This window comes from Nymphaea colorata, chromosome 5, assembly GCF_008831285.2.
Source record: "Nymphaea colorata isolate Beijing-Zhang1983 chromosome 5, ASM883128v2, whole genome shotgun sequence".
Classification (NCBI taxonomy): domain Eukaryota; kingdom Viridiplantae; phylum Streptophyta; class Magnoliopsida; order Nymphaeales; family Nymphaeaceae; genus Nymphaea; species Nymphaea colorata.
The window spans coordinates 4,632,858-4,649,813 of NC_045142.1; the positions used below are offsets into that span (position 1 = coordinate 4,632,858).

Here is a 16,956-nt window from a genome sequence, read left to right on the forward strand (position 1 = left end):
GGGTTTGTGCGGAGCATGTCAGTTTCTCTCATATGGAGAAGAGACAACCCTAGAAAACGATGTTTCAAGCAACCGTGCACGACCCCAGAGACCACTACACTTTTATATCATGAGCAATTACAGATTCAACCCATTAAAAAATTCATAATTGCGTACATGTATCTATACATTTTAAAATTATCCCATACCATATTAAACGACGTGATATCCCAAAACGCAATCACTTAAGCGGATATTTACATTAAGATAACCATAATGTCTGAAATTCTTCATTGACATATGCCAGCCCACCAAATGATCATTACATTCTCCCCACTCACAACCACTACCACCTCCCCACTAGTCTCCCCAACATTAGCTGTAAACGATTATCCTTCACCATTTTCACTAGAGGTGGAGTGGGCATTTGCTACGGTCCTACAACTATGGTTAGAGAGAGAGAGAGAGAGAGAGAGAGAGAGAGAGGTTTTCAGCAAAAGGCAGACCAAGGCAAAGGGGAAAGTTGATGTAAAAGATTTGGACCTACCACCCAATGGAGAGCTGAGACTCTCACACAACCCTTGCCTCTTTGAGCTTTTTTTTTTTTTTTTTGTGCCTTAAGGTGCCACTTTTCCATACTTAAACTTGGTAAGCACCTCGCTATACTTTAACTTGTATGGTGGTGACATTTCTTTACAGCAAAAGAAGTTGATACCTTTGACATTCAAAATAAAGACTGACTGCTTATCATTTCCCATTCAAATGGTTGAGCCAACCCCTTCAAGACAAAAAATTGGACCCTTGCATGTCGAGACTTTTTTGTGCTTTCTTTTCTTTTCCTTTTTGTTGTTTCTTATTTTTGCCTCGCAACTACAAATTTGCATACATAAAAATTTTGAATTTTGGAAAAAGAAAACCAGAGACTACTTTTTCTGTGCACATTAAATCCACCCTAAGTTCTCTTAAATTAAATCAAGATAACTGCTTTTAGTGGTGGATTTAAATTGATGCTTAGTTATAGATGAAAATTACAAACAGTGAGCTGTATTTAATTTGTAAGCCAAAGAAGAAGGTTGTTGTAGCCGTTGGAAGATCATGAAAATTCAGTTATAAAAAAACTACTATTCTAGCTACTTAGTATTGATCAAGCATCCATTGGAGACCCAGCCAGAATTAAGAGTTCTTGACCATACTGCTACCTTTGCCTCCTTACAAATACTAAGTACTAACCTGAAAATTAAGAACTTTTAGTTCTTGGATGAGTCAACAACATCCCAAACACTTAATCAAATTCAAGAATTAGCCTACTTAGTTGGGCATGTTTGGCCACTTTCTGCTGTATTTTAATCTATTAGACAAAGGAAAAAAGAAAAAAAGGTAAGAAATAATAACAGACACGTGCCATCTCTATTACAAGAAGATAAATGTTCAAATAAACCACCCATAAAACGCTTATTCATTAGCACTATCCATAATTGTCTTGAATAAACCGATTGTCAAGCAGCAAGGGATTGTCTAATGTTTCATGAACCTTCATCTGTCTGTTGCAATGTTGACTTCAACATAAATTTCTACCTTTCTAATGGATGTCTTTGGTAATTTTCATATGAAAGAGATATTTCAGTTGAAGACACTGAAGTCATCATCACTTATGTGACTCACATATGCTAAGCCTTGTAATAGATCTCCGTCTCCATCTCCATCTCCAATGCCTCATTCAAGTCTTTCAAAATATTATACATGGTTGGCCGCTCAGTGGACTTTGGTGCAGTACATGATAATACTATTTCTGCAATCTTCCTCATAGAATTCATTTTGTGCTGCCCTTTGATCGTTAGGTCAATAATGCTCTCTATCTCACCCCTCACAATCTTTGACGTTGCCCATTGAACAACATGAAAATGCTGGTCAGGACTGCGACCACACATGAGCTCAAGAAGAACCACACCAAAGCTATAAACATCACTCTTTTTGGTGAGAATGCTTGTTTCGAAGTACCTGCAAAGCAGAAGCATATATTGACCTTCTCTTGAGAGTTGATTCAAATGTAGTCTTACTGGTTTGCTTTGTGGATTTACAAGCTGATGCCATCAAAGGTCTACCTAAGTCTTGCAGAGTTTATAAGCTCAAAAGAGCTCTACTTAGGTGCTTTGTCTTGCTAGTGTTATTATGCATGGTTCTCTTTCACTTCTTTTATCATTTTCTTGAATACAATATGATGTCTTTTATTGCTTTTCCTAATTCTCTTTTTTATATTGAGTTGAACAATTGTATAGTCATATAAGAAAATAAGTAGCTAGAGCATATATGGCAGTAGAACATATGCATATGGCTGTATGAAAGCAAGAAATTAGACACGCAAGAGGGTAATCTAAAGTGGTGAAGTTGCTATGTAAAGCTCTCACGGTATATACTCATGGCTTCAATTGAAGGCAGTAGTTACTCTGGTTCACCAGCAGGATTTGGTTATTGCTTGAGCATGTGGTAGCATGTTGGAACAAAAGTTCCAACTCAAGTATAGCTAACAGCTACTCATACTAGTCAACATTTCATATTGGCTCTGGCCACATGATGTGATGAATGAATCATATCGTGACATATCATGAGCCATAGAGGTATAGGAAAGTTGAGCAAAGAAGGTTAAATAACTTAATGAAAAAGACATACTGAGGATCAATATATCCAATGGTGCCAACAATCATGGATGATGTTTGAGTCTTCTCATAAGCCTTAGAAATCCCAAAGTCAGCTATTTTGGCTTCCAATCGTCCATTCAAAAGGATGTTCGTGCTTTTTATGTCTCTATGGATGATGGCAGGTTGGCAACCAGAGTGTAGATACTCCAAACCTACATAGCAAGCTCGAACATTTTGGCATTGACAAGTGAATGATCAAAATAATGAAACTACATATAGACCAAATGTTAGTGTCCACATACCTGTTGCAACATCCAAAGCAATTTGCAGCCGCTTTTTCCATGTTAAGGGCTCTATTATAGCTTTGTTGCCTACATGTAACAAAAGTGATCTCTTAATAGTTAATTTTCTGATTTGTTACTAGATATTCAAGCCAGCATGAAGCAATTATTGGCTTTGGTGTGTTGTTATTAGAAGTGGTCTTTGTCAATTGGGTAGCTTGAACCATTATATAATTTTTTTTTTTCATTTATGTTCAGCTTTGTTCAATTCCTGTTTTAATTTCATGGGTAACCATTAGACTCCTAAAAATTCACTTAGGCATGCATGACAAGAATAATGTAGAAAAAAGGGGTTTCTCTTTTCATTATTATCCAGATTAGGTTGTTTAAATATACAGGACAGACACCAAATCAATTACCAACACAATGTTTCAACTGCATACTTAGAGGTTAGATGTGTGTGTTGTTAGTATTCTTTGAAGGCTTAATTTCTAGTTTCCTTCATGGCTGATAATGGTTTTGCTGCTAATACTTGTTTCAGTCCATATGTTCTGATTTTTCTTTTTCAAATTTTCACTCTTGGCAAGAGCATGGTACATTCTTAATAAAAGAGAATTGATGTTCACCCTTCTAGCACAACTAAAATAAGTGAAATACAAAAAAGGAATATAAGCAAAAGATAGGAATGCTAACAAATTAAGTTACCAATTAAACTAAATCAAATGAGAAGTTCTACTCAACATGCATGACCATTTCTTCACAAATTGTAATAGTAGCTTGAAGGAATACATGTAGACAACAAAAATGTAACGAAATGGAACAACAAAAGATTCCACAAATGTTAGACCAATGGCTTCCACATTTCAGCTAGGCCTAGAAGAACGTCCTTATGTGCATGAATTCAGAACATGATCTCATCTACTAAGGTGCCATGAAATGCTTATAAAAAGTTGCAGGTGAACTCCTTTACAATATAGGAAACTAATAATCTAGCAGATGATGCATGTTACCTGACATATTTTGTGGAACTCATTTTATGATGTCACCTACAAATTGTTTTTATGAACTATTTATTGTGTATAATTCCAAACTCAACATATGGTGCAAAAAATAAAGTTCATCTAGGTGTATACCTGATAAAAGGTCCCTCAAACTTCCATTTTGCATATACTCATAGAGGACAATCAAATTCATGCCTTCATCACAAAATCCAACAAATGAAACAAGGTTTTTGTGGTGCACTGTCATTAACAAATTAACCTGAAATGTTGCGTGTCATAAATCTTGAGTTCCTTCATATACAAATGGAAATGAAACAGGCATAAGTGATCAAATAATAAAGGATAACTGTATTCTAACCTCTGCAACAAATTCTTTAGGTCCTCGTTGATGCAAATCTTTCAATACCTTGACTGCAACTTCATTGCCATTATTAAGGATGCCGTAATAAACGGAACCAGATCCTCCATCACCAATAAGGATTTCAAAGTTATGTGTGATCTTCACAATTTCATTATAAGTGAATGCATGGTTTGGCCCAAGCTGAATACAACCAGCCTGTTGCTTCACAGGATTCTCTACAATTTCACATAAAAAATTCTTAGCCAATCAGGAATGTGGTACACATGTTCATGGTGACTCTGCACAAAATTTGTTTCTTAAACCATTGTTTTAAACAATTCTCATGCCATTCTATTCATAAACAAGCTTAATTCAAGTAAATGTGTTTGAATGCCTATATGTTTTTGGAGTGAATACACTTCCTTTGATTATGATTGTCATTTTAATTATGCAATGGGTAATCTTTCTTAAAAAATAAGCAAATAAAACAAGCGAAGGAAAACCCATGCTAGTACCCCTTGATAATGCATGAAATGCATCAATTTTAATATTTTTCATGCAATTTTGATTTGATTTTAATGTTTAAATCCTCATGTTTGTGTTTGGGTAGGGTTAAAGGAGTCGTAGTTTGAAGTTGATCAAAATTAGAGCTAAAACAAAGAAATTATATGTAAAACAGTGAAATTCGGCTCCAAGGGTAAAATCATCTTTTTCTATTAAAAGAAACACATATTTTTTTTTTATCAAGCTTGAGTCCTTGATTCCCAAAACATGATTTTTATTTGGGTTTGCATTTTTGTTACAACTCTTTTAAGTTTAATATGATTAGAATGAATTATTTAGTAAAGAAAATAAACCCTCTAGAACTATTTTGGAAAAATGAGTTTATAAAAGGCTTATTTTTGGAAATCTGACTTTTTTCATAGAGTTTTTATAATTTTTTTTGAGTTGGGCAGAAACCCTAGCTCGTTTTGGTAAAGAAGAGCCCGACTAGTAACTCTCTCCCTCTCTCTTTGGTTGTTTCTTGGCAATGCCCAGCGGAGAGGCGAGCTGCACAACGTTTCTAGGCAACGCCCCTTGCTTCAGTCCATTCTCCAAACTGTGACCAGATTCCTCTCACTGTGCCAACCCTTTTGGGAACGTTTGACAACTATAACACATTGTTACTATCCTATGAGTCTGCCCCCAAAAAATAAAACATATTCATGAAACACTTGTAACAATACTGTTTTATGAATTTACCCCATTTTCTATGACAGGTTCATGGGATGTTACTATCAACCACCAACTTCTTTGGGTCCAAGTCTGCAATAGTTTCTTAAGTACTTTTCTCCTTTTATTTTAAAAGTATATAAAACATCATTTAGCTAACTGATGTGCTCCAAGCTTGAGGAAGCAATTCTCTAGAAAGGAGGATTACTACTGCCCCTGTAACATCACTAAACAATGAAAAATTGTGGGCGAAAAATCATACTAGGCAATGAACTAATGAAGAATCAAGCACAATAACAATGATCAGACAGCGGAAATAAGGATTAATTAAACAGTTTAAGGTTTTTCCATGTCTGCAACATTTTAGATAAAAAGCTACCTATAAACAAAAGAACAAAGACATGTTAAAATTTCAAAACAATAACTCAAGTGATCTGGATCTCCAACGCATCAACTTACAGTTCCCCATCTCAATGGAGGTTTAAGACCTACATATGGATCAGGTCATCTACTGCCACAAACAAATATAGGTCTAGACAAATGTTTATTTGCCCTTCATCTGGAGGCCATAGAGAATGCTATGGCCTCTATACGTGGAAATGAGGTTTGAGCTCACTTCTATACTATGTGACCAGTGAATGAAATGATATTGTGAAAGCAATTGAAACTTGTCATTCTAACTTACATGACCATTGCATGTAGAGAAATCCTATCTGAATCAGATTGCATAGCAACAACAGAAATCCCTTATAGTGTCTTCAAGATGTTCGGGTGAGATTAACGAGAATTGAAGTCCCATATAAGTGTAGCGCGTATGCAGCTGCCTATGAATCAATTGAATGTCTCTAAAGCATTACAGAAATATCATATCTAGGCAATTAGGAATAACAAGATAAGGTGGGCAAGGGGTACCAAAGAATCATGCTAAAAAAAGGCCTTTTAGCAGTATGAAGCATTGTTTGTGGAGCAAGAATGCTCTCTGTCTTTGACGGGAAAGTGGCTTGGCCTATATGCTAGAGGGTTATGTAAAGCCAATCATGTATGCTATTGACAATCAATTAAATTTGAGCCTATTGAGAGGCATTTAGGAATAAATGATAACTTACCTAAATTATTATTGATCACAACATTAGATGCTGGCCAGCGACATTGTTTTCCAAAGTATGCATAGATGACACAACCAACTAGCAGCAGAAACATGATAACTGAGCCGACTGATACTCCAATAATGATTGGCTTTGGGCCGGGGGGTGGAATTGGGTTGTCATCAATCATATTTCCCGTTGTACTGCAAAACAGATGTAATTCAAGAGTTTCAACCATACTATGGATGAAATAGCACCGATAAATTACATATATTATATTACATAAATATACTTTTAGTTTGTCATGTTATGATTGACGAAAATACCATAATTCGATTTTAAGTTTCTCTATTCTTAGAGAGTGTTTGATGACCTGGAAACATATCTAGGCACCACATGGTTGCTTCTCTCTCTCTCTCTCTCTCTCTCTCTCTCTCTCTCTCTCTCATACACACACAAAAATATGCCTCAGATATTGTGTCACTTTGTCCATAAGTCCCACTTACTTTGTTTTTATTTTTCCGTTGCCTTTCAATGATGCTGGTAGGGGTCCAGTGAAATCATTGTATGCTAAGTTCCTGAAACCAGCCAATGGTAATGCTGTTACAATAATGTCAAATTGGAGATTAAACCACATTTACTGATTCACATTATAGGAGCACACTGCGATGGGGGAATAGAAGACTCAATAGATTGCAATTTGAGCATAACAAATTGACAAAGCTATAGTGCAAACAAACAGCTAAATTTTCATGTTTCCTCGGTCTGGCAAAAGGAGAACAAGAAAAACTTTCCAGAAGAAGTGTTGCCATCAATTTATTGATGACCCAAAAGAGACGGTTGAGAAACAAGATGAATGAACTGAAGAACACACATTTGGTCCTAGTACATGATCTATTCGAGCAGCTTCAACTCGATTGGTGTTTAAATAATGCCAAGTTCATGTAACTTACAAAGATAGCATGCCCATATAAAGTTCCAAAACTACGAGAAGCAACCTCACCTAGTTTCATCATACCAACCTCAATCTTGAGCTTCAGCTTCAAGTCACAAGTTCTCATATAGGTTGTAGTTTTAAATGGTTGGGCTTAAGACCACAGAAAAAGAACAAGGTAACAGACAAATTGACAAGGAATAACATAAACCTATTAGAGGTATGAACTACAGACATCCATCCTGAGGTCTACCTGTAAATCTACAGAAATGATGTTCTCCCTTCCTTTAGAGGTTCTAGGCCTCCATGGGAAGCCTTGTTGATGACAAATGCTGCGTAAGCTCTCTCTTCAACTAGCAGCCATGAACTCTAAGGAGTTTTTTTAGCATTTACTTCCACACGCTTTTCTTACAAAAGATGAAGGATAAGAGAGAGAAAGAGAGCCACTGACACAAGCCAAAGATTGTTGAAATGGATGAAACTTACAAGATAGATATTTACAGATGTTTCCTGAAACATAACATCCTGTATAAGTTATTTTAATTACATTTACGTCAAGATGGAACCTTTCGTTTCTTATGGCTGTGTTTCAATACAATTTGTGATTTTAAAATACCCAGACTTTCATTACAAGATGGACCAAGCCAGGACAGGGACGAATAGATAATGCTATTAGCACCAAGCACAGAGTGAGTCAGGTGTACAAGACTCCGTGTTCAAACATTAGCACACGTGGCGCCCATGTAAAAAAAAAAGACTTGCTCATCTAAAAAAGTTTCAAGAAATCTTACAAATTTTAAAAATAGAACCCCAAAACATTCGACACCTTTAGAAAAAAAAAAATCCTAGCTAGCTCTACCGAGATTGAATTTGTTCAGCATAGTGAAAAACAGTATTTGGAAGTTTGCTTTGAATGTTCTGCCCAGTGACTATTTTGGGCCCTTTGACTTGCCACGGTTAGGCCTGAACATGAGCGGGGTTGAGCTAGAGTTGGGCCAGCTCGAGCTTAGTTCGACACCTAAAATACTCAACTCAAGCTCGGCTCAAGCTTAACAAATGAGGTATGAGCTTGACTCGATAAAGCTCAGCTCGACTGGACTCGATAAGATCATTTCTTTGATTTTCAAACAATCAACCAAACTTGCTGCCAACTTCTATCGAGGTGCAAAAATGTCTGGAATAATGACAGACGAAAAAAGAAAAGTAGCCATTGTCGTAGTCTCTCTCACTCTCCTCCTTTTTTTTTTTTTTTTTCCATTCCTCATAGCAAAAACAGTTCAAGAGAATTGAGGACGCATGAGCCCAAGTTAAGCTGTATCGAGTCGACTTTAGTGAACTCGAGCTTGACTCACCTAAACAACTGATTTCCACTCAACTCGTTTGTGAAACGAGTCACCTTGAACTCAAGTTTGAGACGAGCTTTACCAAATTAAGTCCGATCTACTCGACTTAATGTTCTGGCCTAGCCAAACTCCTTCATTTGGTGGGTTCCCCCTTCAGGGCCCTATTCACCTAGGAGCGCATGGATACATGGGAAGAGGAAAGGGAAGCGTCATTAGAACTGAAAGAAAGAAAACAGTTTAGAGCAAACAATCAAGCACTGAAACCTTCCCTATTACAAATGAAAGAAAGAAAAAAGTTTAGAGCGAACAATCAAGGATTGAGACCTGCCGTACAAAAATGGTGTTTGTACTAAAACGGAAAAGAAAAACATTAAGTTTCACGACTAATTCATTGAAGCTCTTTTGTGTGTAGAAACTCACAACTCTTCCAAGTAAGGAAGGAGACCCAAGAACTCTGGGATCTGTCCACTCAAACTGTTGTTACTAAGATCACTGCAAAATCAGAGTTGATACTGATTAGTGAAAGTCTATAATTAAGCAAGTGAAAGGCCAACTTGACTGCATTTTACTCACATTATCTCAAGCGCAGTTAGCCCGCTGAAGTCTGGAAGGGCGCCCTCCAAGCCAGAACTATTAAGGTGCCTAAAAAAGCAAAGGAAAATGGACGACATATACAAAACTCTCTTTAAGATCAAAATAATAAACTTGCACGCGACTTGCAGACTTAGAAAACCTGACATATTAATTTTGCACCGTGGAATTCAAATATATATATATACAACTTTCAATTAGCAGCAGGTATATGCATTAAGGGGGTCTCAGATCTGATTGTTAATTATGTGATACTCACAGTTCAATCACTCGTGGTGGATCATCAGTATTGCAGTTGAGCCAGTCCCAAGTGAACCCTGCTGGAAGGCATGGATCACCTGCCCATGACTGAAGTTGTTGATACTGACCCTGTAACACCTTCAACGCCTTCACTGCAAACCATTGTCACAAGAAAATAATATGGAAAAGGATAATTGTACAGAGCATAAATTGAAGAAATGCCAGTATACTTCAAAACGCTATTCTCAAGCCAAAACATAGCTTATGCCTCAGATGTTTCACTCAGATCTACAAACCGACTCCCTATCTCTCTCTTTATATATATATATATATATATATATATATATATATATTGGGGAGTTCCTCTATATGTGCCCATTTCTGAACGATGTCACTATGCCAATGGAACGGTGAAATATATTAATGCGCTGCAAGAGCTGACATGTGGAATATTTATATATACATATATGTGTGTGTGTATCAAGAGAGAGAGAGAGAGAGATATGAGTACTCTATTCTGCTGAGCTGAAGGCGTAGACCCGTCTGTTGTCCACCCTCTCCTATCCCTCCTCCCCTCTCCCGTTGCTTCCCCTCCCCAGTCCCTGTTCCCCTGCTTTTCCTCCCCTATTGCCCTTGTTAATTCATGGCATCAAACCCAAAGCAGTGGAAGAATTTATTGGGAGTGAATAGAACAAGGAGAGTAATTCTTATTGAGAGTATGGTGGATCAAAATGGAGAGTAGTGGAGGATTGCCCTAAGCAGACAATTACATAAATATATTTATACATAACTATTATAAGAAATGGAGTAGGCGACCAGTTTGTTAGAGAGCATCTAATTTGTTAGTTCCATTTCAACTGTTCTTCTCAAGACTTCCATGACAATCCTCCTCACGCTATTTCAACTATCCCAATTTGCTAACTATACTTTGAAAGCCTTCTCTTCCAAGGGGTTTAGAGAAGATGTGTATAGGTTGCAGATTACTCTCAAAATGCATAGTGCATATCCCTCTATCTTGAATCTTTTCTGTATCGAAGTGATAGTCCACTACGACTTTTATGTGTTTCCTTCTTTCATGAAACGTTATTGCACTGCTGCTTGGTTGTCACATTCCAGTTCCATTGTCTGCACAACTTCCATATCTTAGTCATTTAGTGTGCATTTGATCCATTGACCGATATCTGCACTAGACTTTTGTTATCACTCTCTGCTTTTTTTCTTACAAGTCACCAATTTGCCTTTCAAAAAGGGAACTGTGGTGCAGGAAATTTCGTGCGCCAGTATGATTAAGGACTAAAATATCCCCATTCACATTGAAGAAAACTTTTTCTGAAGACAAAAATGAAAATCGGAAAAAGTAGAAAGTCAAAAATTACCAAAATATCCCATCGGGTCCTTTAGGGCGTGTCTCTCTCCCCAAAAAGTAGCAGTACCATGTGTCGATCTCTTACTATTAGGGTCCCTTAGTCAGATTCTGCATACTCGACTAACATGAAAGTGGTTGTTTCTTCTCATGGTGATTCCTTTATTAGGAGAAGGTTTCAGGTAACTAGTACTCTTTGTAATTCTGCTTACACGATGTTTGGTCATGTGTTAGTAAGATAGATTAGCTTGCTAACTAGTTCATCGAAAAATTGTTGCATCTATAAGAGATTCTTCTTCATCCTTCATTTGCTTTAGCTTAAGATTCATTTTCATGTGAGTGTCAGTGGTTCCTCAATTCATATATATATATATTGCTTATAACATGAAGCAATCATAATGTCAAAGTTTTTACATTTTTTCTAGAATCCTAAAACTTATCTCCATCAATCCAACTACTGTATGTGCTCAAAATGTTTAAAACAGTGGCATCAAAAAAATAAGTTGGCAAAAAATCTCATGCTTACATCAGATTCAATCAATAGGTTTATTTAATAGCTTTCGTGTCTTTGTGGGCTGGGTAACTAATAGATGGGCCATGTGAAGTAGTCATGAGTTATCTAATTAATTTGAATAATAATCTCGATTAGTTGTGAGTTCTTTAATTAACTTGATTCATGATTGTGTTCACTAATTGCATAAGGGGGGGGGGGGAGAGAGAGAGAGAGAGAGAGAGAGAGAGAGAGAGAGAGAGAGAGACCATCATCTTCGTTGGTTCCACTCACAAGTCGGCGACTGATCACTTGAAAAAGTTCCATGGCATTGAGGATGGGAGGAAGGGATGCATCTGGTGTGTTGACCAAGGAAATGACCGATTCGCCACTCAGATTAAGACCGTGATTGAAGACCATCGAACCTGACTGATAAGGAGGGACTATAGGAAGAGTGATACCCTTGATGCCATCAACGAAGAAATCGAATGACCTGCTCTTGGTTTGATAAGTGACCTGTGACACTTCCAAGAAATAGAAAATGTAGTAATAGAGGCCATCTACCAAACCCATCTCCGAGGATGGAACGATCAGAGTGGTCTCGTTATTCGACGCTGGAGTTATCGCGTGTGCTAGTGCCAGTCCTGACATTTCAGAGAACTTTGGGATGGAGCTCATGTTGTCTCTCGCCACGCTGATCACCCCATCAATCGCGCCACTCGGATGCCAGTAACGATCATAAGGGTCACTTTGATACCTGCCAATGAAACCGCGGAGTATCAAAGCAAGTCTAATCAGTTGTAGCTCGTGCTCATTACAAATCGTGATTACCTCTTCAACTATTTATAACCATATTGAGAAATATATAGTTATATAGTCCTTATAACCATATTGAGAAAAATATAGCCCCCACTTTCTTCACTTCTTTAATAATAATAATAATTTTTTTATTTAGTGAGCAGGAGACCTTTGAACTTGTTTATGGGTGGCTCTCTTTTTACAACACAGAAATTGATGCTTTGTTGACAAAGTTCATAGGGATCAGGAGAGGGTAAGGTTCATGCATGGAGGCAGAGGGCTCTTAGCTGAAGGAAAAGTACTCGGAGGGCGTAAATGGCAGCTTGTCAACTAGTGTCTGACATTGACAAGGTAACAGGCTGCGAGGGCCAGAAGGCGGGCTCTGAAGGCCATACTTGAGACCAATGAAGGCAAAACGGGTGATCAGAAGTGTTAAACCGCCACAACAAGGAGCACGATAAACAGTGGATTTATGGCCGAAAATACACATCAAAACCGTATGTGTTTAGTCTAAAACAGAAGTTATGATGTAGTTTTCTACTTGTGACTTAATATTGAGTACTTTTATACACTGTTGTACAAGCTGATTGACCAAATGGGTTGAGCTGCTCATTCAATGAATCGACCAATATCAATTATTTAGACGAATTGGTTGTCAATTGGAAATACCATTTCAAATTTTTTTTTAATTAATTAAAAATTTGTTAAAAAATAATGCATGACAAGTTTGAATTAGCCACCGAATTGAACAAATCAGTCTATTGAGGCTAATTCTGATAACATTATGCTTTGCTCATTCAAAGCTTCAAAAACTATATATGAAGTGGAATTTATAATAAGCATGTTATCTTTTAACTTCCTAAATTGAACTTTCATACAGTCCCGGAGTTGGTTAGTGCAATAAATGGGGCGATGGATGCTAAGTGGCCAGTGTTCGTTTGAACACTGAAGGGATGGTAGTCCAAGACACTGAAAGCCTAACCTGTATCTTAAAGGCACAAAGGAAACGGTGGTCTTCCCCGCTTACCCAGACTAATCGGACCTTCATATGCCAGCTCAGTTGAAGGGGTTACCCCTCAAACCTTAGCTCTGTAGTAGAGACGCATGTAAGTTGATGTTAGTTACTTTATTTGTATATTGATATTTCTCCAACTTTTTATTTGTTATCATATGAGCCCTTAAAAATTAAAACTTAAACTATTACTGCCCCTTAGTTTTAGGCTCAGCCACTGCCTTAGCTCCTCAAAGTTCACATACTCTTGCTCTTGTCTTACCTTATTATGTCCTTTGCTCCGAAGGCTGTCCTCCTCCACTTTAGAAGAACGTCTTCCGTGTCCTCGGTTTGATACATGCCCAGCTCAAATTCCTTAACTTCAAGAGCAGAGATGAAGGGTATGTGGTCGGGCGATGTTCGAGCAACACAGACGCTGATGTTGTCTCTCTTGGGCGCATAAATCACTTCCCAATAAAGGGTGGTATCTAATGAAGTTGTCACGCTGGCCCAATTGTTCCCATCAAATTGAAGATCGAAGGATGGTGGCGACGACTTCCCGTCGTAGTTGCCGTAGAAGAAGGATGCCCTTATCATGTGCTTCTTTCCCATCGCCACGCTTGGTATCACGTAGCAGCTCTTTATTTGCGATGGGAAGTAACGGAGGGTCTTGTCCTCTTCGTGGTATGAAGTGGTAACCTGGACGCGGTTTGTTTTCCCTGTCTTAATGTAGTCACCGTCGCCGACCCATTTGATGCCCAGCTCGTCCGTGCGCGTACCCGTCGGACCTCCACAATCGATGCTCAAGAACACTGAAGGACACAAAGAAAACTCACCGGTTACATGAGGTGCTGGACGTCAAGTTTTGTAAGCCATTAGGTTAGCATATATCAAAGGTGGGCCCTATTGGCTATTACTAATATGTATATTTACTTTAATGCATTATCATTGTACATGCACAGCCATCACTTTAACCTTGTCACTTTTAACCTTGTCCTTGTTATTATGTCATACCCTTATCTTTATTTCACACCCATTATCTCATAGTTTTATCGTTATCTCATATTTAGGGAGTTTGAAATAACGATGAAAGGTAATATGAGATAATGATAAGAATATGAAATAATGACAAATGTATGATATAATATGTGTAACATAACGATATAAATATGACATAATGACAAAATTATGAAATAACGACAAGAATATGAGATAATGATATGAGCAAGACCAAAAAAAAAATATCGAATCTTAAAACCTTACTTTCTTTGTTTTTCTTTTGTCCCTACAAAAAGTTCTTTGTTCTATTAACTATTGACATTTTTTGTCATGACTAGCTTCGGAGGTGTATTTAACTAGCTTTAGGAGTGTTGCGTATTTAAATGGTGTTTAAGAGTATTGCAGTCAATATGCACCGGAAGAAAAGGGGAATTGAGGGAAATTTTGGTACATTTTGAAAAGGTAATATCCAACTTACGGGTACCCGTATGATCTAAAAGCGGTTATATTCACTGGGTAGTATGTCATACACATGAGCTTCTAATGGGTGCATAAGTATGCAGACCTATGCATGTAACCAGCTTGGTATATAACTAGGTTTGATTGTACTCTTTTTTTTTTTTTTTTTAAAGGAAAGAAAAAGGCTATAGGTAATACTCCCACTAGGTTCAACTATCAAGGGACATGCATTTTGATTACTTTTTTATTTTGTTTTTTTATGGGACATTTGGATAACACCTAAAACTAATTTTTGATGGGAAAAAATGGCTTTCCTTCCAAAACATCATTTCAATGCATTTGCATAACACCGAAAGTAGGTTTTTTTGGTTTAAAACTCAATTTTGATAACTTTCCTTTTTTCTCTAAAAAAAAAGCAAATAACCTAGGCCCTCCAAATCATTCACAAAAAGGTGCTTTTTGGTCCTATTATCCAAATACACGAACTAGTTTTTAAAAACTGATTAAGAAACTAATTTTTTCCAAAACTAGTTTTTGCAGAACTAATTTTTTTTTTTGGTGTCATCCATCCGCTACCACACTGGTCCTCGTGTTCTAGTTTTGTAGGAGAAGGGTATTTTTTGGTACTTTTGAAGAAATAGAAATAGATATATTTCAAGAACACTTTTTGTTTTCCAAATTTTTACCTTTACAGTTTAAAAGAAACAAATCTCTTGGCCACACTTGAACATACGCCCTCCTATTACTTGGTCATATCATTGTTATCGGTATTGGTGTGTACCAAACGAGAGTGAGTAACAAACATAAATACCCATCGAAAAGAAACAAGGAGTAGTTAAGGCTATTTTTGGAATTAAAAAAATCTTTTTTAAAATTTTATTCTTTTTTTTTTTTAATTAGATCTGTCCATGAATATGACCAGCTTCAATGTCAAACCACCTATTAGATATATTTATCAACATACGTAGCCCCTTGCCAAATAGATGCATCGCAATGTGGAATTACATGTATAATTTTTGCTTCTAATAACGGTTTAAAAACCTTAGGGATGAACTTGTTCTACGAAAGTGAAAGTGAAGGATGAATTTGGAGAACTTAAAAAGCGAATCATAGATTTATAACATAACCGGTAAGATAAGGACTTATATAGAAAAACCTCTTGCAATAGGGATTCATTCGGGGCAGATCTACCTTGTATTTAATCAACAAGCGACCGAAAAATTTTCCAAGATATATCCGAAGGGAACTCATAACGATAGTTATAAGTATTGCTTTTTTTAGATGGTCAGGTTCTTTGGGTATAATATGTCGAGATTGAAAAAAGGAAAAACAATGTAAATTTTTACAAAATTTTAAAAAATCTTGAAATGTTAAGAAAATTAAAGAATAAGTAGATAAGCAACCAATAAACATTAGAAAATAGAAACAAGCAGTTTGATTTTACAAAGCATACAGAAAACGCCCAAAACGAAAAAAAAAGGTGGGACAAACACAAAATCGTTTGGCGTTTTTTTGCCGTTTTATTCGATTGGCTCATTTTTTTCATTCTTAAGATGTATTTGAAAAAAAAAACATGTTTTTTTTTTTGTGACTAGCGTCATAACTAACATGTAGGGCGATATTGGAGTAGAGATGCACAGCCCGGGGGGGCAGGTGCCCTAGCCCCCTTAAAAAAAAGTTTAGAAAATTTATGTATAAAATTAAAAAAAAAATTCATGTATCCTACATAAAAAATTTGAAAAATGATATTTGGGTTTTTGTCAAAATTTTGAAACCATAATATTGCCTTCCTATGAAAAAATCTTGACTCCACCAGATGTAGACTACACATGTGGCCATGTATTTTACGATTAGCAACGAAATCAAACGAGTGGAAGTCGAGACCTTGAGAAGACTTACATTTATCAGCAATCCCCGAGAAAATTTGGATTATAATACAAAAGGAAACGAACAGAAGACCGGATTTTGCCATGAAACTTCACACCACCGCCTTCTTCATGGGAGGATGCATCTTTGGCCAGCAAAGCTAGAGGCTTTATAAAGTCGCGACGATTTCCTGGTCTTCCCCTCGGCAAGTTTTCGTAATAAGGCATGAAAAATAGTGAGGCATTTTTCTAAAGAATGTGGTTATAAGGTCGGCAGCCTTGGTGTCCTTTCACATGTAAAGTTTGATCATGTAAATACTTTTTAAGTTTTGGCCACAGAATTAAATAT

General features: G+C 36.9%; 1 protein-coding gene across 1 annotated transcript; it reads right to left on the reverse strand.

The window, feature by feature from the left end:
- Positions 1 to 1,170: 1,170 nt before the first annotated feature.
- On the reverse strand, positions 1,171 to 16,752 carry LOC116254122 (putative leucine-rich repeat receptor-like serine/threonine-protein kinase At2g04300). Its single transcript, XM_031629240.2, has 13 exons — positions 16,642 to 16,752; positions 13,568 to 14,096; positions 11,765 to 12,252; positions 9,662 to 9,794; positions 9,385 to 9,453; positions 9,232 to 9,303; positions 7,041 to 7,112; positions 6,556 to 6,737; positions 4,256 to 4,473; positions 4,030 to 4,156; positions 2,918 to 2,986; positions 2,647 to 2,827; positions 1,171 to 1,977 (listed from the first exon to the last, which is right to left on the reverse strand). Exons 1-13 carry the CDS (start codon positions 16,712 to 16,714, stop codon positions 1,647 to 1,649), a joined length of 2,544 nt encoding a protein of 847 aa, XP_031485100.1. The 5' UTR covers positions 16,715 to 16,752; the 3' UTR covers positions 1,171 to 1,646.
- Positions 16,753 to 16,956: the final 204 nt, after the last annotated feature.

Bases quoted from the DNA above. Each gene is read 5' to 3' on its own strand.
- LOC116254122 (XM_031629240.2), bottom strand. From the start codon at position 16,714: ATGGCAAAATCCGGTCTTCTGTTCGTTTCCTTTTGTATTATAATCCAA. The intron at 9,795-11,764 runs GTCTCTCTCTCT...AATGGTTTGCAG, and splicing joins TGGAACCAACGAAGATGATG to TGAAGGCGTTGAAGGTGTTA. The intron at 9,454-9,661 runs GTGAGTATCACA...TTGCTTTTTTAG, and splicing joins CCACCACGAGTGATTGAACT to GCACCTTAATAGTTCTGGCT.